At 42.2% G+C, this 22537-nt stretch overlaps 1 protein-coding gene across 50 annotated transcripts in view; it reads left to right on the top strand.

The window, feature by feature from the left end:
* The window catches only part of RIMS2 (regulating synaptic membrane exocytosis 2), a 491423-nt gene extending 478274 nt beyond the window's left edge, over positions 1 to 13149 (top strand). For all 50 annotated transcript variants that reach the window (XM_069779840.1, XM_069779846.1, XM_069779845.1 and 47 more), the window contains 5 exons: positions 6324 to 6465; positions 7750 to 7862; positions 8606 to 8707; positions 9620 to 9759; positions 10202 to 13149. In XM_069779840.1, coding sequence (XP_069635941.1) covers positions 6324 to 6465; positions 7750 to 7862; positions 8606 to 8707; positions 9620 to 9759; positions 10202 to 10420 — 716 coding nt within the window. In that variant the 3' untranslated portion in view covers positions 10421 to 13149. The remainder of the gene's footprint in view (positions 1 to 6323; positions 6466 to 7749; positions 7863 to 8605; positions 8708 to 9619; positions 9760 to 10201) is intronic.
* Positions 13150 to 22537: the final 9388 nt, after the last annotated feature.

Below are 22537 nucleotides of genomic sequence, written 5' to 3' on the forward strand. Positions count from 1 at the left end.
AAAGTGGGAGAGAATAAAGAGCAGGTGCCTGCCTTAAACCACAGCATTGCTTGGGAGCAGTGCGTGGTAAACTGACTTTGCATCACGCGGCCACAGCAAGCCACAGGGATCTTTTCCAGACTGAAGGTACGACCAGCCTTGCCATGACAGGGAAATGAAATGCAGCAAAGGATGCTGCAACCTGGCCGAAGCTTTATATCCCAGGAACAACTGAGATTCGTGATGGCTGCCTCTTGGGTCCTCTGTATGGGAATTTATCAAGAATGGGACCCAAAAGCTTCTTAATTAACCTTAACGTTAATTAACCATGCTTCCAGTATGGCCAGAGGAAAGAGAGAGGAGGAAACACAAAGGCACAGGACAAGAGTGAAGAAGTATTTTTTGACTGAAAATGAAAAACTAGTGAGGTCTCCCAAGAAATTAAAAAATGCATAGGACAAACTGAGGCTGTCAGTCCAGACTCTGAGATTTTCCAAACCTGGCTGCTCCCATACTGAAGAGCTTCCCCACTGAAGGCAGCTCTGCTTTTGGGCTATCAGGGCAGGACATCCCCATCCCAGTCGGAATTTCTCAATGTTTTACGTTCAGATACTCATGGGAGCAGGAACTGGAACACGTCTTCCCTTCTTCCTTACAAGTGCGAAGTAAGGGAGGTCCCCTGGCTACAGTTTCTCCCTGGACCTGCAAATGCTCTTTGGGCTTCATAAATGCTTATGGCATGTGCTGTGAAAAAGCTCCATCAGAAGGACCATAACAGGATGCTTCATAAGCTGGTCGTTAGCACTGGCCTCTGAGAATTGGTGAGATGGGCTCATAGCTTCTCAAACTGAGGTGACAGTGGAATCTGGGTTTCCCAAAGCCTGCTTAAATTAGTAGATCTTAATCTGTGGCTGCTGCTTGGGGTCTGTGGGTGACACAAGAAAAGAAACAACTCAGCTGCGGTTCCCAGCAGTGTTTAAACAAGAGCTAAATGCCTCATTCAGTGCGGCCCAAACCTGGGCTGTTCCAGACGCAGAATTGTGTGACTGCAAGGGAATTTGAGACCTACCCCATCTCCCTTTTCTTAGGTAGGATCAAGAGTTTTTGGACTGTCTCTGATGATTTTATCTAACCTGTTCTTAACATGCCTAGAGCAGATCTCTAGAGCTTCACTCTTGAAAAAGGGTCACTTACAGGCAGCTAACTCCTGAGTTCAAATGAAAAGGCTGAGGCAGTTTTTATGCAGCCTTTTTGGTGAGGTGAGGTGAGGTGAGGAGAGCAGAGAAGAGGCACCTCAAGCACTTGAGTGTGTTCCTGAAGCCGCAGCTGCTCTGTGCTCAGTACAAGTCCTACCGAGAGCTCACGTAGCACTGGGGGACTGGCACGGCCCGCCTGCCTCTGCCTGCGCCAGCAACGTCCCCTCTGGGGGCTCTGTGCCTGGTGGTGAGCAGCTGTTGGAGGCTCTTGCTGACAGTGAGCTGAGAGCTCGAGCTCTCCCCGCCGGAGGCAAGTTTCATCTGGCTAGATCCCAGATCACGGAAGGCAATCTGTTGCATTCACTGCAGTTTTTGACTTGTCCTCAGCTGATACTGAAGATCGTATTGGTAGTTTTGCACCCCTAATTTGCAAGTGGTTTGCACTCAAGTTGTGGGAACAAATAATTCCATGTGTAATTTAGAAAATGTGGCCTGTGGAGTCTATTTGCAGTAACCATATTAGTTAAATTACCAGTGTGATTAACTGTAAGAATGAATGTGCTTTCTTAAATGCCAAAGCAATTATTTCTGGTAATTTATTCCACTCCTTACAATATGGCTGCAAGAATCTGAACTAGTGTTTTTCAGATAATATATTCCATATTTGTGATGGGGACTTGAGAGAAATTTCTTCTTTCTAGGGCAATTAGATTATACTAATTTGGAGAACATTTTCAATGTTCTTTATTAGAGCTTAGTAAATTGTGAGTAAAATGATTTTCAATGTAGGTAGTCAGCAACACGCTTAGCAACAAAATATACTATTGAACTCTCTTGCTTCTACATCCTTTCATTTGGTAGTATTAAAAACAGGATGAGCATGAGGTGAGCGTATATGTCTATATACTTTATGATTATAAAACCAACCCACACTTTTACAGTGGCACTAGTTACATGTTTACTTCTGTGTTAGTGTCAGATGCATTCCCAAGTTATTCATCTAGCTAGAGATTAGCATCACCTCAGTTGGGTTCATTCAACTGTATGTTTGTTTTCACAAATGGTTTGGGGAAATGATTTGTCTTAAAACAAAAAGGACAACTTTAAAATATATTGATTTGTTCCTTTGGGGCTGGGTCCAGGACAGAATGCAGCCACACAAGTAGTTGAATTAGCACAACAGAGGAGGTTTTAATTTCCAGGCAGGAATGAGGGAAAACAGTTTGGATTTACTAGTGGTAAGACCTTCAACCAGATCTTCTACCAGCTACAGCTTGGAAGTATGGCACCAAAGACTATTTCTTTGAGTTGAGTAACTACTTTGCATTTTTATTGCTACTTGCAACTTTTTAAGTATTTTAATGCTGAATTTATGAGACACAAATTATGGATTATGTAAGTACTGTCTTTGCTTTTAAATTGTTTGAAGAGTTGTGGGATTATTTTTTATTTATTACGTTTTTCCAGGGACCAATGTATTGCAAGTATTGTGGACAATCAAGTGTAGGTATTTCTCATGTGTATTATTACATATGAGTTTAGCCTAGCTTAATCTGAAAGAATATTCATCTCTAAAGCAGTGGCTCAGGAATCATGCCTGTGATCTGGGTCGTCTTCTTTACTTCTATTCCAAATTGCCATTTTGCTGTTAAAGTCTTCATATCTTATTTCACAAAGCATCAACATCATGATTAGGAGCCTTATTGCTGAAAGGTCAGATATTTCTCTTTTGAGACCATCAGAGAGCTCTGCCTGTTTCTGTTGAAATCTGGAAAACAGTTATTCACAGAGCCTCCTTTCAACCCTCCTTAAATTCAGTGTTAAGGTCAAAATAATTACTGTTTACCACCTGCACTTATACAAAAGCTGGATATACTATGCATGCCTAACTTTCATGCTATATCCAAGTTGTATCTTTGCAGCTGTCAGCCTGTCTTCATGTGAGCAAGAGCACTTATTTTGGTTAAAATGAAAAAAGTAAAACTGCTTAAAAATAAGATTCAGAGGGATGCTAAGAACAGCTACACATGTGCCTCTATGAAGACTTGAATGGCAATTGTACCAGTTCTGCCTTGATTTCTCAGTAAATTGATGTGCAACAGATGTGTTGATTGTTTTTCCTGTGAATGTTCTGCTAGAGTGAAGGCATACAGACTTTAATTCTAATTCAGAAAAAAATCTGCCCTACTAAAAGTTACTATGTACTCCTTCACATATCACATATTCAAACACATATTTATCCCAAACCCCAAAATCTTTGAAAGATATGACATGAAGAGATTGAAGAATCATGCAAGATGGAGATGTTCTGTTAAATTTGCATGAGAGAAATCATGTTTGCAACAATGAATTGAGAATGACCACCATTCAACACGGCTGAACGAAAATAAATGCTTACTAATCAAAAAGAGCTCTTACAATGTAAGAGCAATATCCTGTAACAATACTTGAATGAAAAGAGCATGGAGCTTCAGGAATTGGGTGCCTTTCACATATAACTATGATGCAGTGCACCTTTTCTACAAAACTGTAGCACAATTTTTTCCTGGCAGTTTTGTGGGAATATTTCTTTGATGTGAGTGATTGGATTTTAGAACAACTCTGGACCAGTGTTGGAAGTCAGCTGCCAGCTTTCATTAGTTTAATATAAATAATAAAACCAGCAGACACTTGGAACAGTACAAACCAATAGAAATGAAATTGTTGGCTTCTGCCCTTAATTTTTCATATGTAATGTTAGCCTTGCATCTTTTTTATTTGTATTTATTGCACCAGGTATTGATGGGCATTTTCAGAAGTAGTTTTGATGTAGTAAAAAAATTATTTCACTCTGTTGGGTAATAAATTCATGTGGTAGCTGAAGTTCTAGAGGAAATTTATTACTTCTGTTATTTTTATATACTCATTAAAAGTTATGGTCTTAAGGAATGCATAGAAGGCTTGTAATAAGCAATATGATTTAAACCACTCATGATACTGTTATAGAAATGTCTCACTACTGCTAAATATTGCAAAGTTATTAATCTTTCTTGACAAGGGGCCAGTGGGTTTCAAGGTGTTTTGGGGGTCTATTTCCCACTTCACTAAAATTCCCGTGTTTTTTATCTGACCTAATATCCCTCCTGACTGGAGGGCCTGGGAGACTGTCGTGGTTTAACCCCAGCTGGCAGCTCAGCCCCACACAGCCGCTCACTCACTCTCCCCTGCAGCGAGATGGGGGAGAGGATCGGAAGAGTAAAAGTGAGAAAACTCGTGGGCTGAGATAAAGACAGTTTAGTAGGTAAAGCAAAAGACGTGTGTGCAAGCAAAGCAAAACAAGGAATTCTTTCACCTCTTCCCATGGGCAGGCAGGTGTTCAGCCATCTCCAGGAAAGCAGGGCTCCATCACGTGTAAGACTTAGTTAGGAAGACAAACGCCATCACTCTGAACATCCCCCCCCTTCCTTCTTCTTCCCCCAGCTTTATATGCTGAGCATGACGTCCTATGGTCTGGAATACCCCTTTGGTCAGTTGGGGTCAGCTGTCCCAGCTGTGTCCCCTCCCAACTCCTTGTGCCCCCCCAGCCTCCTCGCTGGTGGGGTGGGGTGAGGAGCAGAAAAGGCCTTGGCTCTGTGTGAGCACTGCTCAGGAATAACGAAAACATCTCTGCATTATCAACACTGTTTTCAGCACAAATCCAAAATATAACCTCATACTAGCTACTATAATGAAAATTAACTCTATCCCAGCCAAAACCAGCACAGAGACTTCAGCCTACACTGCAACCTGTAGGACAGAGTGACACTGAGTGTGGACGTTGAAATTGATGTCCCGCTCCTATTCCCTGTCTGAGGGTGCAGGTCCTCTTACTCTAAGCCAGCCCCTGTGCTCACATGTTCTTCTCGGGGTGTGAGAGTCCTTATCCCAGGACAATCTCCTCCCTTGCTCATTTCCTTTCTCAAATCCTAGAGCTTCACCAACCCCACAGGTCCAGCAGTTCTTCTGACCTCTGGTACATGATGAGCCAGAGAAGGTGTAAAGGGTAGCAGAGGCTACAAACAACTGCAGAAGAGAGTGAGTCCCTAGATATCCTAGGATATTGGATATTACTCTACCCTCATTGTATCACTGTTTAAGAATTCTGATATTATTTGGTGGTGTGTACATTTAGAGTTACTGTTCTTTTATAATATTATCAGTATATCACACACCACTGTGCTGAAGTCAGGGGGGTAGTGAACAGATAAAAGAAATTGGAATACAGAATTCCTTGCCCCATTGCAGGGTCCAGCATTTAAAATCAGAAATGACATGGAGTGACTGTCTTATTCATGAAAGAAAAACTGAAGTTTCATTCCTACTAATTTCTTTCCTTTCTTTTTTTTTGCTTTCAACATATGTTCTGGCTGAGGTCTTGATCAAAATTCCTACACTAAAATGCTGCTTTATTAAGTTTTGAGTGTTTTTTCCCTTGTCTGATACTCAGCTGTCTGCCACTTTGCTGTTTTTACAACTAAAATTAAACTATGCAAGCGGATACAAAAAAACGTTACTCTTGGAGGTGGTAATAAAGTTTCATATTGTGCATAAAAGTCAATACTGTATTTTTTAGATATACAGTTAAAGCTGCTAGTGAAATGAGAAGAGCGTGAATAGAGAAGAAAGAATGGGAAGGCTTCTTGATTTGTTGTTTACTGTCCTCACTAATGGATATCTGTAACTTGATTTAGCAGATGATGACCAAATGTTTTTAAATCAAATAATTCATCTGAATTAGAACATTCCTCAGACACTGCAGGTTTTGACATAATGGTAACATTTTAATTGAATTGCTAAGAGGGATGTATTCATCCAGAGAAAACATATTTTAAACACACCGGACTACGGATAGTGTAAATCTGGTTACCTCGGTGGGCAGACTCGTGTTGCGCGTATGCTGTCTGCCCTTGGAAAGCAGGCGGTGGTAGAGCTAAGGTCCTGTAAAAGAGATTTACGCTGCTGCTTGCCTATTATTTAAAAAAAATGGTCCTTTCTAACTGGAAGTTCTGGCACAGGCCACCGATTTCTGGCTCCGAGTGTTTCTGCCACAGGGAGCGGTGGTGTGGTGCCCGCAGGGCGGCCCAGCCGCCACAGCGCCGTGCGATGGGGGCTGCTTTTTTGTCTCCGCAGAAGCAGGGGGCAAGAAGCTGCGGAGCACCGTCCAGAGGAGCACTGAGACAGGGCTGGCTGTGGAGATGAGGAACTGGATGACCCGTCAGGCCAGCCGGGAGTCGACGGATGGGAGCATGAACAGCTACAGCTCTGAGGGAAAGTAAGCAGCAGTTACAACTGGGGTGCCTGACGTTCCTCCAGGAAACCGGTAGTTAGACAAAAGTGCGGTGAGCGCTGTAGGCCCTCTTCTGTCAGAATTCCCTTCACAAGCTAGTGTCGTTGATGGACCAAGCCTAAGTCGTCCCCTGTGACCAAAAGAATCTCCCCTTGTTGGTGCAGGAAGGATGAGGATCGTTTCTGGCGTGCCATGAGGAAGGCACCTGGTGGGTCAGAGCATCGGCATGCGGTGTGGCAGGAGGGGCAGCGGGTGCAGCGCACCGGGTAAAACACAGAAAAGGACAGGTCCTCTTCTGAAAACTCCTTGCATACGTCTGTGCTTTGCAGAGCAGAGCATTTCCAGGTGTCCTTCGCTGGGCTCAAGAGTTTTTCAAAGATTATTCTAATTAATCCTGGGCAGAAGTATGAGACTGTCATGTGTCATGCTTTTCATAAAAGCCCGAGTTAAAAGACTTCTGAGTGGTATGTTCAAGACATTGCCCAGAAAAATCTTATTGTGCATAGATTTATTAGTCGTATTCACAGCACTGGACGATACACCTACACTGGACAATATATCTTACACGTCCAAGTTGATGCACTATATATGCGTTTGAGATGGACATTTATTTTTGGTTGGTCATTACAAATCTCATTAGTTCTTACTGCCTTGTAACGGGTCACAGATAACTTATGGCAAGAATTTGGATTTTAAGTTACTTTGGTCATTTGCCACAATGGATTTCAGTTCCATTATTGAATAGACATCATTGCCAAAGACGTTTTAAACAAAAGGTTTATAAAGAATGCTGATTTTAAAAGTAGTAACCAATGTTCAGTCTAATGTAATAATTTCACTGGATACATATGACATTCAGCCATTGAGTTCATGTTGACTGAGATGCCTTCATGTAACTAAATTACTGGTAAGGGCATGTATTAATATCTTACTGAACTGGTCACATATGAATACTACGATAATTAACAGTGGTCTTTAGTACATTGGGAAAAGAGAGCATGATGGAAAAATATTACTGTGGAAATTAGACTTAGTGAGGGTTAGTGCTTTCTTCACCTGTTTGTTTATATGCCAGAAGCCAAATTGCTGCTTGTTGAACACTGAAGTTTTGAAAATTACAGTAATTGTTTTGTAATCTTGTCAGTGGAAATAAGTTCCTTGTGAGCAGTAGTACCAAAACCATAAACGCTAAATGCAAAACATCTAGAAAACAAAAAAGGGCAAATTCAAGTGTATTTATTTTTGGTTTTTTTCAATATTATTTTTTAGTTTGATTTTCCCCGGTGTAAGGTTGGCTGCAGACAGCCAGTTCAGTGATTTTCTGGATGGACTTGGTCCTGCCCAGCTTGTAGGACGACAGACTTTGGCAACACCATCAATGGGTAAGCATTTATGTCCTATAGATATGATATAATCTACTGGGTCTGGTAATTAGAACATAGAAATTATCTAGAGTCTAAGTCTTTAAATACGGATTTCCCATGTGGTTTTGAACAACTCGGTTAAGACCAAAACTATAACCTCAGCCAAAGTTGAACATAATTGTGGATGCTCATTAAGACACTCAAAAGTAGAAAGGTGCTTTGAAAAATTCAATCTTTTATCTCTTCTTCTTCAGTTTTCTAACTTTAAAATGTGGCTAATGAGACCAATCCTTTCTCTGAATCACTTGGATAGTATTGAATAAAAATGGAAATTTAGGTGCAAAGTATTTGTTATTATTGTGCTTACAGGCTTTTTTTATATTCGCAAGTTATCTTTTCATAGCTTTTTCATAGCAAGAGATTTTAAACAGTTTTACAGAGCTGCTTTGTACTAATGCCCTTGCTGCCTTTATTTTTGTCAGAAATTCTTAAGACAAAAAAAATAATTTAATTTGAAGTGATGGGGGCATGGGAAGTGGGAGACAAGATGTTATTGCAGGGTTTTTTAATTGTTTACTAACATAAATAGCAGTGAAGAGAATAAGTATTAAAATATCTAGTAGTGTTAAAATCCATATCATACTTACTGGTGGAATGCAGACCATACAAGTCATCATGCATTCATCCTAGAAATTCCCATAGCTTTTCATATATTGAGGTATTTCTGAATTACAATGCCAGGATTTCTTTCTGTTGTCTAGGAGATATCCAGGTGGGAATGATGGACAAGAAAGGACAACTGGAAGTAGAAATAATCCGAGCCCGTGGCCTTGTTGTAAAACCAGGTTCAAAGACACTGCCAGGTAAGGAAGAAAAATCTTAGCAACAAGAATAGAGTTCTACCAAAAAAATCCAGCAAACCCCCAACTTCTGAGGCTTTACTGTTCAACTTATGTAAATTCTTAGCAAATTCACATATCAGTAGATGACAGTATTGTACACTGAAATGCATAATGGTATACAAAAAATCAACCCGACTTAAGGAGGAGAAAAAAAATCAGACTGGTGTTTGGGCTACCAGAAGACAAAAAAAGTATTTCAGTAACAGCAAATGCATTGTTGGTTATGGGGTAGAAAGGAAGGTATATACTGAAGATGTGATATAGGAATCTTAGGGCTGAAGAGGGTATCAACAAGAGGTGTGGAATAGGTAACTACTCAAAAAGTAGACCAGTATTTGCTACTTACTCCTTATTTTATAATCTGATGTCCTATAACACTATGTGAAAAGGACAATATAATGATATTTTTAGCAAGCTCTTCTGCCAAAGTAGAAATTGTGTCAGAGTCTTTTCTTCACTGATTTTCACCTTGTAGATAATTTGAAATTATTAACAATTTGGAGCATTGATCCAAATCTCTCCAAAGTCAATGCAAGTCATTCATTTACTTAACAGGCCTATTTTGCATACTGTACAGTATAGGGATACTATATATAGGAATATCTGATTTTCCAGGTCAGAATCTGAATTGTTTCATGGCAAGAGAGACATAAAAAAAGAAGTAAAGAAAAAATTATACCATGGAGAAAAGTAAAGGAAATGCATGGATGCTTTGCATGTGAATAAATGTTAATATTCCTTGTGGAGATTTGTTCATATAAGTTATACATCCAGTAAAAGGCAGATTTTATCATATGGTGATAGAACAGCGCATCTGTTATGCAAGAAATCTGGACTTCTTTACTTACTGTTCTTTATTTTCTTTCTTCTAAGCACCATATGTAAAGGTGTATCTATTAGAAAATGGAGTCTGCATAGCCAAAAAGAAAACAAAGGTAGCAAGAAAAACGCTGGAACCACTTTATCAGCAACTTCTATCATTTGAAGAAAGTCCCCAAGGAAAAGTTTTACAGGTAATTTGCATCAATATTCTTCCAAATCTGAAAACATCACCTGTACAGTTTTCACTGAATGAGTTTCAAACTTCCTTTCATGCTTCATGTGGCAAGTTCTGCTATCTCAAATACTTGTTGAGCAGATAACTACTACAGTAATAACTGTTGGTGCAAGTAGAAAGTGCAGAGCAAAAGTTAGTTGTAGATTATTTTGCTTCTATATGTATGGGCTCCTTCTCTCACTGGGCTTTCTCTAGTATCATGGATAACTTCTCTGTTACTGCCCAGGTCATTTCTGTCACTGCATCATGATTAGTATACACAGAACTAAACTATGTCAGCAGTCAAATATTTCATTCTTTACTATAATTAAATAAGCAGAGACATTTGATGAATCAGATTGAAGCTGTCATCATTTTTGCTGAAATTTTTCTATTTTCTTGTGTTCCTTTGCTAACAGATAATTGTTTGGGGAGACTATGGACGTATGGATCACAAATCCTTTATGGGAGTGGCACAGATACTTTTAGATGAACTGGACCTGTCCAACATGGTGATTGGGTGGTTCAAACTCTTCCCTCCTTCTTCCCTAGTAGACCCAACTTTAGCTCCTCTCACTAGAAGAGCTTCCCAATCATCTCTTGAAAGTTCAACAGGACCTTCGTATGCTCGCTCATAGCAGCTGTGAAACTGTTGTCATAGCAACCAGCGTTACAAAAAAAATAAAATTACAGGTCGCAAACCCTGGTAACACTGCATGCTTAATGTTGTGTCTTCTGAGCCTGTTTCTAGGGCTGCAACGCGATCCTGTGTTCTCAAGGAAGTTGCACACATTGTGCCCTACGGAAGGCCCTCAGGTGAAGGACTGAAGTCATGAAGAACTGATAGGTTTGGAGTTCAGGGACACTCAGTTTTGGTCCAATCTGAAGCCATGGACTAAACTAAAAGAATCAATCTGTTTCATGCAACAAAAGTCCTTTTCAATGGCATATCTGTTTTGTTGCTCCCGTTTCTTTATTTATCTGCCCTGCCCTCCTAATGCTTGATTATGCCACAGAAATGGAGTTACCCTCCCATGAAGCCATGTTACGAGTCAGTGGATTAGCAGACATTGGAAGAAAAGAAGAATGTAAGGATGCTAGAAAAGTCAACTGTCGTTTGAAACAGTTGCTGAAGATCCGAAAACTCTTCATACTGAAAAGGTTCAAGACTTAAAGTGGCGGGCTTCATACCTCCAGCTATAGATACAGTGAAACCCCAGATATGATGGACTCTCTGAAAAATAAAGTTCTGTGGATATACTGTACTGTATGAAATTAAAGAAACTTTTTTGCATGGACACAGATTTAGCTGAACACTTAAATTATTTTCTTGGGGCTGCAACTTGCAAAAAAAAAAAAGAATAAATCAGCCATTTTCAACAATTTATATTATTTTTAAAAATAAATTTCACTAGTGCATGGTTTTAAAGGGAAGAGAATGCAACAGGGTGATACAAAGACACACCACGTTTATCATTCTTTAAACCAGTCATGGTCTGTATTTTTGCAGACATATATTAAAAATAAAAAATAATTTCTAGCAAATATTTAAAATTCTGTTTATGTGACAAGAAATAAGTGTAATATATTAAATTTATTTAAATGTAAAAGGTACAAGCCTTGTAAAGTTCAACATAATGTGCAAATTGTACACTTCTTTTACCTCCTCCTTTCTCTATCTCTCCTCCCAGTCTCCCTTCTTCCTTTTGCTCTTTTTCCCCTCTACCTCCCAGGATGACCATCATATTCTAAAATGGCTACCTTTTGACTTATTACTCTCTTATGCCCCGTATTTGGTTCAGGGTTGCAGATTGTTCTGCATTTCTGAATTATTTGAGAAAAATATTGTTTAAGAACTTACTTTTTTTCAAGCATGTTGAAAAGGATTTTGCAACATGGCTTGGGAGTACATTAATGTAATTCCGCATGTATTTGATAAAGAAGATATTTGAACTTTTTGCAATTTATTGTACAGTGCATGGTAACTTATTTTCATTTTTTCTCACCTCCAAATTGAATTCTACAGCAAAATACTGGAATCATGTGGCCGTTGTAAGATGTCTTCAATAAATTTGTTTTCAGCACCAGCATCTTTCATTCAAAGGTTGAACTATCATTTCTTGAAGGTTTTTGGAAAGAGGAAAAATTTAAGTACCTGGTTGATTTTTAGGAAATAAATTTGAACACCTTTATTTGCGCTAAACCAAATTAATTGCTACATTTTTGAGATTACAAAAGCAACAAAGGTTACTAATTCATACAGTTCTTCTGCTGTAAAGTTCAATTTTCATAAACTATTTGTGTTGCAAAAGATATAATTAGGTAATATCAGTCTGGAAAATATCAGTCTTTGGTTTGTAAAATAGCCTTAAAGAAAGCTTATCAGTACCAACTCCGACAGCTATTTGACACCATTACTGGAACCCTCATTGCAGTCAGTGGATCTTCAAAAACCTGGTTTTTTGTAGCAGACAGTAACTACCGTTGGGTGGTGCTGCAAGTTCAAGCTTCTCCTTAAATTTCATTATTTAAAAGGAATGTAACTGGCTAACATTTAATAACAAAATATCCTTTTTTTCTGGGTCTTTGTATGCCTTTAATACCTATTTAAGGTTTAATATTGAAACCTTGTAATAATTTTTGAAATACACATTACATTTACCTTTAAGGCCACACAGAATTATTCTGATTTTGTTTGAAAATCTATTGAAGTTTCCCATTAAGAAATTGTACCTGCCTCATAAGAGGGCAAAAGTAATAACAGTATCACTTAAAATGCCTTTTACTTTGTGCAATATCATATAAATCAAGATTGTGTCTTGTCTTCAGAGTTTATATAATGGATTATTGTTAAGTTAACGGACAGACTGGTAAAATTATATTTATTGAAATAATTTAGACACCTGTCTACCAGCAGCAAATAAATACTACTAACATACAGTCTACAGTATCCCCTAGGATATTAAACAAAAATACATAAGCATTTTCCTGATACTGTGGGATGTGCTCACACATTCTTGTATGCATAGTCCTAGATAAATTATTTCAAATTTTAAAATCAAGGACATGACGCATGGAAGGTTTGTACATACTTGTCATTATGCAGTATTTATTTTAAAAAAATTAATGTATTTTTTTTAATTTTCACACGTCTGCAACTCTACTTATGGTTTAGTCATGTAAATAGCACTATTCCAGTGATCACTGCTGTCTTGTACATAGTATGTTTTAAAACGTTAAAAGGAATTACAGTTGGGGGAAAAAAAAAAAGGGCAGATTAGGCCTGTAATGAACACCAACTAATGTAAATCAAACTCATTCTGGTGATGGTATTTAACACTTTAAATAAAACATTTTCTTTACAGAACTTGTGTGCAGCACTTTGTTGCTTTTCTCGGAGACGGTCGGCAGCATCCTTCAGTGGAGCTCGTGGCAAACGGCACATGCAGCTGAAGAAGCAGCAAGCTTTTCTTCTCTGAGCAGTGCTGCCAATGAAACGTCATTTTTAGGATAACACGTTCACGGCCGGAGGTTTGGGGATGGTGTGTGCACGCAGGCCGGGGGAGCGGTGGGAGGCTGGGTCTGCCTGTCCCCCAGCCAGGCGTCGGGCTCCGCGCTGCGGCCACGCTCCTGCTCTCACGTGCCGAAACGGGTGCAGGGCTCCAGGGCTGGAGCTGCCTCCGAGCTGCCACCCCGGGCTGCGAGGACGTGCTCCGTCTCCGATATAACCAGCACGCTGAACGTGCTGGGAGGGTGAAGTGCTGCTGCCGGCTGGCGTGGAGCGGCTGTGCCACCCGGTTAGGCTTCCAGTGTCTGAAACAGGGTGGCCACACTCAAGGGGGCTGTTGGGGGTGGCTGTGGATCGAACTCCCATCCAGTGTCCGGGTGGGTGAGGAGGGCACTGCCCAGCCTTCCCAGGGCAACGCCAGCGGTGTTCCCTGCCCAGGTATGGTTCCTGCCACTAGGAAAGCTGTAGCCTTAGATTTTTAGCTGCTGGACTATAATATTAAACAGGTTGTTAAAAACAGTAAGGGTGCAAGCTTCCACCCCATCCCTAGATGCCACCTAATATTAGGTGCCTTTCTTCTATGAGCAGGGCACAAACGAGGACACAGCAGCCAGCCGGCAGTGGTGGCTGCTGGGGCTGATGCAGCCTCTGCAGCAGGGAACAGGCGGTGGTCCACCACCTCTACAGCTCTGTGAGGGGCTGAGGGTGGAGATGGGGATGGAGATGGTGGGAGCGGAGGCTTTTCTCTCTACCTGACTGCTCAGAGGCAGCATCAGCACAGGCAGTGGTGACGGGGCAAAACACAAGCACTGCCACTAAGTCGGGTACCTATGCCTTGGAAATTTACTGAAGGCTGAGAGGCTGGCTGGCAGTTTGCACAGCAAAATGTGAGTATTCGATTCCAGATACAAGGTGAAAGAAAAGCGCTGCGGTACTGTCGTGAGATAAAACCACCAAGAAAGCAAGCAAGTGTATTTTGGGCAGAGCACTGGTGGGAACTCTGGAGAAGGAAACTCCTGTTTGGTGTACTGCATCTGAAAGTGGGGTGCTGGGGGAACAGACCCAAATTTCTGGTGTGTTAAACCACTAACATCCCAGCAGGTCCCTCTTCTCCTCTGCTAATGCTGACATTGCTGTTGCAAGGGTGACAGGGCAGACGGGTACCTGGGTCGGAGCTGGGCTGTGATGGCGGGTGAGGCTGCCCCGTACCCTGGAGGACATCACCTCCAGCCCGGCGGTGGGCAAACCCACCTCCTCCCACAGCTCGACACACCAGAGTTCATCTGCCTTTGGCACTCCTTAGAAATAAACACAGTTGCACTTCGCAAATGCTTGAGAAGGTTTGCTGATACAGCTGTACAGGCCCCAAAAAAGCCACAATATACTACTTTTCTAAAGGGTCCTTTTCTTCTTTGAGACAGTTTCTCTGGATTGCTTGCTGTTTCCCCTCACCAGCACCTTCTTGCCCACCTCCCCTTAATTTCAAACAAAACAAAACTGTAGATCGTTTCAATCTTAACAGTCCTGCTTTACTCATGACTACTAAGCATTGGCTCAGATGGTTATTCTGGGAAGTGTTTGTGCCAATAAAAAATGCGGTAAAACACTATGTCACCCTAATTGTGGGGCTTTTCTGCTGCCATGCCTTTACTGCAGGTCTTCAAGGCTTAAGTATTGAGATGATGTTGCCATGCTGAGGGTGAGTGTGGGGCCAGCACGTGCTAACCAGTACATCATTGCATTCTCGTAGCCTCCCACTATCAAATAGCTGTTCTCAACTATATAACTAATTTAAAAATAAGTGTTTTTACACAGAAGGTTAAATACCAATGCTTTAATATGACATAAAAGTTAACGAAGCATTAGATTTCACAGCTTCCTCACAAAGTTAGGTAATGCTGTGAGGGAGTCTAGAGCAGTTCATATTTGTTTCCTTAGCTCATACCTCTGTGCAATTCTCACCTCCCTGTCACCCAAGCAGCAAAGAGCAGACACCAGAGCTGTAGGTCTTACAACAATCTTCCAACTGTGACTACCCTCTCCGTCCCTTCCTTGGCAAGTATTTAGAGTGAGCCTTTATCAGGAGCAAGCAGCTCTGTGAGAAAGAAGATGCACATATTCCCAGGCAAGAACGGCCCGCATTTAGGACAGATTAATGGGATCTAGCTTTAGCTGGCAAAAAATAAATCTATATGCTACTAATACCAAAGATAAATTAACTTCTGGAATTATTGGTTTAATACGTGCCTATTTTAGCTGTCTTGTTTAGGATGGGGTGAGTCACTCTGGGGAGATCAGATTCTCTCGCTCTCTTCCTGTTGACCACAGAGGCAGAAAGCGATGACTGGCTTGGGTTGAATGTCTAATTTCACAGCTGCTGAGCTTAGGAGAAGCGGACCCAGCCTCAGCAGCCAGCAATAAGAACAAAGACTCCGTGGTCCTTCATTATCAAGTCCTATCTGAACTGCCTGTATAATTATCAGGTCTGAGGGCAGCAGGCAGCCGATAACTGATGAGGGAGGAAATGGCTGGGAATTAATTTCCCAGATCTGACACACTGCCCTGTCAGGTCACTCTTCAGCCCAGTCCCAGGAAGAAAGAGAAGCAGCCATATTAATTAAACCATAGGGCATTAATGCCCCCAAATATATTTGACATGAGGTCACACAGAAAGAAAAGAGCATCCTCAATCTGCAGAAAGCGCATGACACAGGACTGAGGAAAAGTTTGTCATAAATGCCTGTCCTCTGTGATGCAACCAAGAACAGTTAATTAAGTGCCATCCAAAATGTACATATTGCTGAACTGGTGTTGGCATGAAGATGGAATGGCTGAGTGGCACTGGATGCCATTAGCTTTATGGACGTGGAGGTTTAGGATACCTCAATGCGGTGGGAGTGGATTTGGCACTGGTAGACTATTTCGAGGGCAAGACTTACAAGGGGCAGCTGAGGTCACTTGGCTTGTTCAGCCTGGAGAGGAGAAGGCCGAGGGATGACCTCATCGCAGTCTACAGCTTCCTCAAGGGGGGCAGCGGAGGGGGAGGTGCTGATCTCCTCTCTGGTGACCAGCGGTAGGACACGAGGAGGTGGAATGAAGCTGCGTCAGGGGGAGTTCAGATTGGTCATTAGGAAAAGGTTCTTCACTGAGAGGGTGGTCGGTCTCTGGGACAGGCTGCCCAGGGAAGTGGTTGCAGCACCAAGCCTGTCAGAGTTCAAGGAGCATCTGGATGATGCTCTTAGTCATATGGTTTAGTTTTAGGTAGTCCTGCAAGGAGCAGGGAGTTGGACCCGATGCTCCTTATGGGTCTCTTCCAACTCAAGACATTCTATGATTTTATGATTCTGTGATTTCTCTGGACAGATGTTAGCAGGACTAGTGTAAGAGTTGTTAGTCAAAGTCCTTCTGCCTAGCTGCATTTTTGGTAAGGGAATGATCAGTGTTTTAAAGATGATATTTATATTAAGGTGACACCACCCACTGAAATGAAAACAACACAATATACCAACACTTACTAGGCCAAAACTCAACCAGCATGTCCTGTTATGCCAATAGTGCATCTGACACATGAAGAAAAGGCCAGTACTACACTTGCCAGTGCATGTCAACCTAGTTTGAATGCCAATAGCGGCCAAAATTATTATCCCCTTGATGAGAATAAAAAGCAGATTTAGGGAAGACTGAGGGATGAAGCAGGAATGTGAAATTATCAAAGTAACAATGGGCAGATACTTTATTGATCCCCTGTTTTGTTTCTGGTTAATTAGCACTTTAGCTGCAGCATTCCTGAATAGTGGCAGACAGCTCCCTGAAGATGAGGAAGAGTCATTTATATCAGGCACCACCTCCTAGGGAGCAGCACACTGAGAGTGCTGCTGCCTGGGAAGCAACTTGGTTAAGAAGCCTGGGGACATTTGAAGTGCTTTCTTACAGTCTACCACACACTGGAAATGACACCAAGATTTTTCTTATTTAACAGTTTCTCAGCCCATATTCTGATTCCATACCAACTTTCAAGCTGTGACTTTTTGTTTCGGAGTCTGAACTCAAGACCTGCTTACTCTCAGATCTGCTAACTTGGTCTTTCAGAAGCCTTAACTACCACCTGCCACATGCCTGAGGCATCAGTGCACATATTTACACAGCCACCTGCACAAACAAAGGAGTCCCGTCCTTCACTGTGTTTCAGCTGTACAAGCCCAACCGCCTGCAAGCCAACAGCTCTGGCTCTCTAGGAACGGCCCTGGGGTAATATGGCATTTCACCAATAGATAACTTTATTCCTCACTGGGAAAGATACAAGCTGGAGAAGAGATATTTATTATATATCCTGATGCACTTTAGCCATTGAAACAAAGTGAAAGCTAAGAAGAGTAGATCTCAGAGTGAGCCAAGAAGCATTTGGGTCACAGGAAGGGAACCAGGCCACTAAATCAGCTAAAAATGAATCACGTCTCTAATTTGTCCCCTCAACACATGAGCCAGGTACTAGACAAGGAAATGTTGAGTGAAGATACAGAGGTGACATGTTCTTGCCAGTACCTTGAAGAACCTTAAACCAAAAAAACCCTGTTGGCACAGCTCTCAATTCTGAAAGTTTTAGAAAGATGAAAAAGAAAAAAAAAAAAATTAACATAAGAATCCCCATTTCAGATTTTTGTGAACTACATTCATTTCTAACGCAGGATTTCTTGTTTTCAATTAGCATGCTGAGGTATCAGTAAAGATCACGGTATCGGTACAGCTGTAGGGCTAGTTTTCTTTAGTTACACACTCGAGTAACTAAGAACTTATTTTTATATAGTAATTGTTTTCTTTACCTGCATAGGCACAGTTTTTACTTCCTTGTTTTCTTTAAGAATGAGCCATAAACTGTGAGAATGACCGAGCTGCCTCCCTGTGACCTTCCACATCTAATATGTGTCTGTTTTGTACTTAAAAGTGAGCAGATGACTTAGGCAACAGATTCAGAACAATCTGGCATATAGTTTTCTCCTTCCCTCTCTCGGTAACTTTGCTTACCTAACCAGTGCTGATTAACAAACTTAATTGTGACAGCTGGATGTCAATGCAGTTCAGCAAGCCACACTTACAGCCCGAAATGGATGCTCAGGCTGTCTTCAGACATCTAATTTAGGTGAAACTCAGAGGGCCAAAATTAACAATCTATTTAATTGTACTCAATGGAAAGAGACAGGAGGCCCTCCAGGGTAATTCTAATTTAGGATCCTCTGGAAAGCCATTCTGAGCACCTTTCACTCTCAGCTGCATAGGAGGCCTAAGGCAGTTCAGCTCCCAAGGTAGGCCCTGCAAACAGTTCCCGAAACAACAATGCCACCCTCTGGATAAGACATAAAAGAATACCCGGTGCTTATTCCCTTCAGTACTTTCTGCTCCCAGAAAATGTCTGGGAAAGTCTCTCTCCTGAGACCTGAATGACAGTGAATTTGAATGCTGTGAAGGCAAAAGTGTGGGGAAGGGGAAAATGTACCCACTGAAGCTTCTCCGCCCTCTCATGCAAATCTCAGGACTTCAGACTAACACCGTGGCTGACCTTGGCCTCGGTGACAGACCATGGCATAAGGATGGGTTGTATTTCTGCTCTCAAGCAGCTGCTTGAGTTTCACTTGCAGGCAAGCAGGATGGAGCTTGGAGCCCTGCAAGAGCATCATCCCAGTGTACCTGCCTCACTTCAGCCTCTGGACCTCCTTCAGTTAGGTCACATCTGCACTACTCAATAGAACACACCAGCTCCAGTCTGCAGGCAGAGAGACCCAGTAGCACGGCTTGCTTTGCAAGCTGAACTCTCTTTCTTTCTCCCTTCCCTTCCCCTCGTCAGATAAGATTGCCTCTCCCAAAATGCTGGGAATGAGGGCTGGCCTATGCCATCTCCAAAGCATTTCCTGGGATAGTGCTGTCTGTCATGGGTTAAAACCATGGCAGAGGCCGTGCCAGCAATGTGGCACAGCAGGCATGGTACCAGCCAGGGCTTTAGGGTATGGCCTGTCCTTGCTTACAGATGCAGACTGGCCACCTTTGCCTGTGGGGATGCAGAGCCAGATGGGAATTTAGGTGGATAAGTGAAGGATAGATCAGTCCTTTCCAAACTGGGCACACAGCATGTTTCTTGTCAGATTTGAAGCCTGTTCCTTTACTCCAGGTGTTCTTAAATAAATGCTTAAATAAATGCAGATCTGTTAAGGGAGAAAGGCTGAAGTCATGTTCTGGTTTCAGCTGGGATAGAGTTAATTGTCTTCCCAGTAGCTGGTACAGTGCTATGTTTGGGTTTCAGTATGAGAAGAATGTTGATAACACACTGGTGTTTTCAGTTGTTGCTAGGTAGTTTAATCTAAAGTCAGCTTCTGATGCCCAGCCAGCAAGAAGGCTGGAGGGGCACAAGAAGTTGGGAGGGGACACAGCCAGGGCAGCTGACCCAAACTGGCCAACGGGGTATTCCATACCTTGTGACATCATGCCCAGTACCTAAACTGGGGGGAGGAGGGGTGGGGCATCACTGCTCAGGGACTAACTGGGTGTCGATCGGTGGGTGGTGAGCAATTGCATTGTGCATCACGTGTATATTCCAATCCTTTTATTATTACTATTGTCATTTCATTAGTGTTATCATTATCATTATTAGTTTCTTTGTTCTATTAAACCATTCTTATCTCAACCCACGAGTTTTACTTTTCTTCAATTCTCTCCCCCATCCCACTGGGTGGGGGTGGAGTGAGTGAGCAGCTGCGTGGTGCTTATTTGCTGGCTGGGGTTAAACCACGACAAGTCAACAAGAATTTCAGGAATTAAAAGCTGTTGTAAGATGGCCAGGCTCCTAGGCACTGTGAGCAAAATCGGAGGTTTTGGCCCCAGGCATACAAGGGCCAATTCTTCCCTGCCCCAGGAGGGCTAGGCTACGTGGAGTTAAAAGAAATATCTGGGTCGTGTTGAAAAGCCACAATGTGCTGCTGCCACCACAGGAGAGATGGGAGGTGTGGGAGCTGGAGGGGGTACTAGAAAGGGCTACAGCATGTTGCCTGCCCCCCCATCAGCAGGAAGGGTAAGAGCCAGCCAGCTTGCTGAGGAGCTGCTTCAGGAAGAGTAAGCAACAGGATCCATTTTCCACTTTCCCAGTAGTTTGCTGTTCTGGCCAAATCTTACCTTGCTCAAGCTGGTCCTACTTGTACAAGTTTGCAAAAAGAGGACAGACTCATGGCCAGTTAATCACAATTAACAAGGATAACATGAATGAACCAAGCAAAGTAATTAAAGCCTGAGGAGAGGGGGAAAAAACCCAAAATGCTACTAAACAGTTCAATTCATTCCTCTCCATCCCTTGGCCACATCCAGGGTGTTGTCTTGTTTAGATCAGTATCTGTGATATTGTCCCATAATTGTTTCAACAGGTAAAAGAAACAAACCAGCATGCAGGTGTTTTTTCTGATACAGCCATCCTTGACCTCAATATCACAACTGCTCCTAACTGATTTTTGGAAGGGATGCAGTTACTTGAGTTTCAGGGCTGAAGCTGATCTCCAAGCACCAGAGAGAAGGATAAGCCCTTCTCGTGGGGCAGGTTATCCTGCTCCTATCTACCAAGGAATGTCATGTACTTTCTTCTGAAGCATTTAGCAGGGGTACTTGTCAAACCGAGGTGAAACAAGAGGCTGGGATCCAGGATGGTGACTCCCATGGTCTTTGAGGCTAGCCTTAATCTTGCTGCTGATCTGCAGTCTTTAAGGATGCCAAGTAAAAGTGAAATGAGATGGTGTAAAAATCATGTTTATGAGTCTCCAATTGACATCCTCTTTCTTTCTCAAGTTCCCTTACATCCAAATGTGGTTATGGTTTTTATTTTACTATCCTATCTTTACTGAGCGTATGTATACAGGTCATAACTGTTAATACAGCTTGAGTTGTTCAAGACAAGTTCTTCTCTGAAAAAAAAAGCAAAAAAGTGTTGTCTTGGGTAGAGGCCAAGAAGAAAATGGCAAATTGGAAGGAAGCAGCTCACAATTCATGCAGAAAAGGAAAGTTAAGGAATAAGTGCCTGCCTTGCAAGGCTCCACAATGGGCCATTGTCAAATGACTCCAGATCCCATACATCATCTCCCCTGGAAGTGAACAAAAATGAATTTGTTTTAAGAACTATTACCCAAAGCTCTGCAGGGGGAGAAGAAGCTGGAAGAAGCTGCGATGCAGTTGTCTCCCGCCGAGCCTTCACTGAAACTTTCTTTTGTTGGGAGAGGAGCTCAAGTCAGCCTCAGAGGAACTGCTTACTGGGAATGTGAAACCACACAGATCACTTGAGATCTTCAGGGATGATGGGCATGGCTATGTTAGATGGTGATCAGCATGTAGCCAGGGCTGGGTTTTTTTAGAAGTGTTTAGATGTCTCACTAAAAATGAAAATGCAGGTACCAATAATGACTAGTGAAATGGTGGTGTGGAGGAGCTGGAAGGACTCCTAGGCTCTCAAGTGATATGGAAGCACCATGAGCTGTGGGAGAAGACCTGCCCTCTAATTATTCCTCCAGTCAGCACTGAATTATGTTATACTCAGCAAATCCTTTCAGTGCAGTGTCTGAGAAGTACCCTCTGCCAAGTGCTCCACTCCTCCAGCAGATTGGGACTCGCCAGGGCAGGTAAATAAACTACCCTTTGGTATCTGCATAAGAGGCACATTATGTCCTTCTGATGGGACTGTTCCAGCTTTTGCATCTAGTGACACTAGACAGATTTTGTGGCCGTTGATCCCTGTTAGAGATTGGGCTCTCCTCCTGCCCTGGCACCAGGCTCCATTCCCTGCTGCATGGGTTACATAAATGCCTGATATGGGGTTATGCATGCTCCATGTGTTAGAACGTTAACTACCACCACCTCCCCTAGCTCCCCACACTGTGTTTTACAGTGCCTTCACCTACATATGTAAAGCTGCCTTGGTACTAAAGTTTGAGGGTGCTCTGCTGTCTGCCAAGTCTCTAGGGATAGGACTCATCTCACCTGATTTCAAAGGTCAGCCACATGGACGTGTTTATCTGAGTGGTTCATTCTGGTCTCCCTGTATAGACAATGGAAATGGTACTTTTAGAATCCAATTTATCTGACATTTTAGATGTCTCCTTTAAGATGGAAATGAATCATAGCTTAGCTGTACCTATTCTCGTCACTGACTATAAAGGGAATAGCTCAAGATGTACATCTAGTCCACTGAATCCCATTAACTGAGTCTTGCTATTGACTCAAATGG

The sequence above is a fragment of the Haliaeetus albicilla genome, chromosome 3, assembly GCF_947461875.1.
Source record: "Haliaeetus albicilla chromosome 3, bHalAlb1.1, whole genome shotgun sequence".
In the NCBI taxonomy this organism is placed as follows: domain Eukaryota; kingdom Metazoa; phylum Chordata; class Aves; order Accipitriformes; family Accipitridae; genus Haliaeetus; species Haliaeetus albicilla.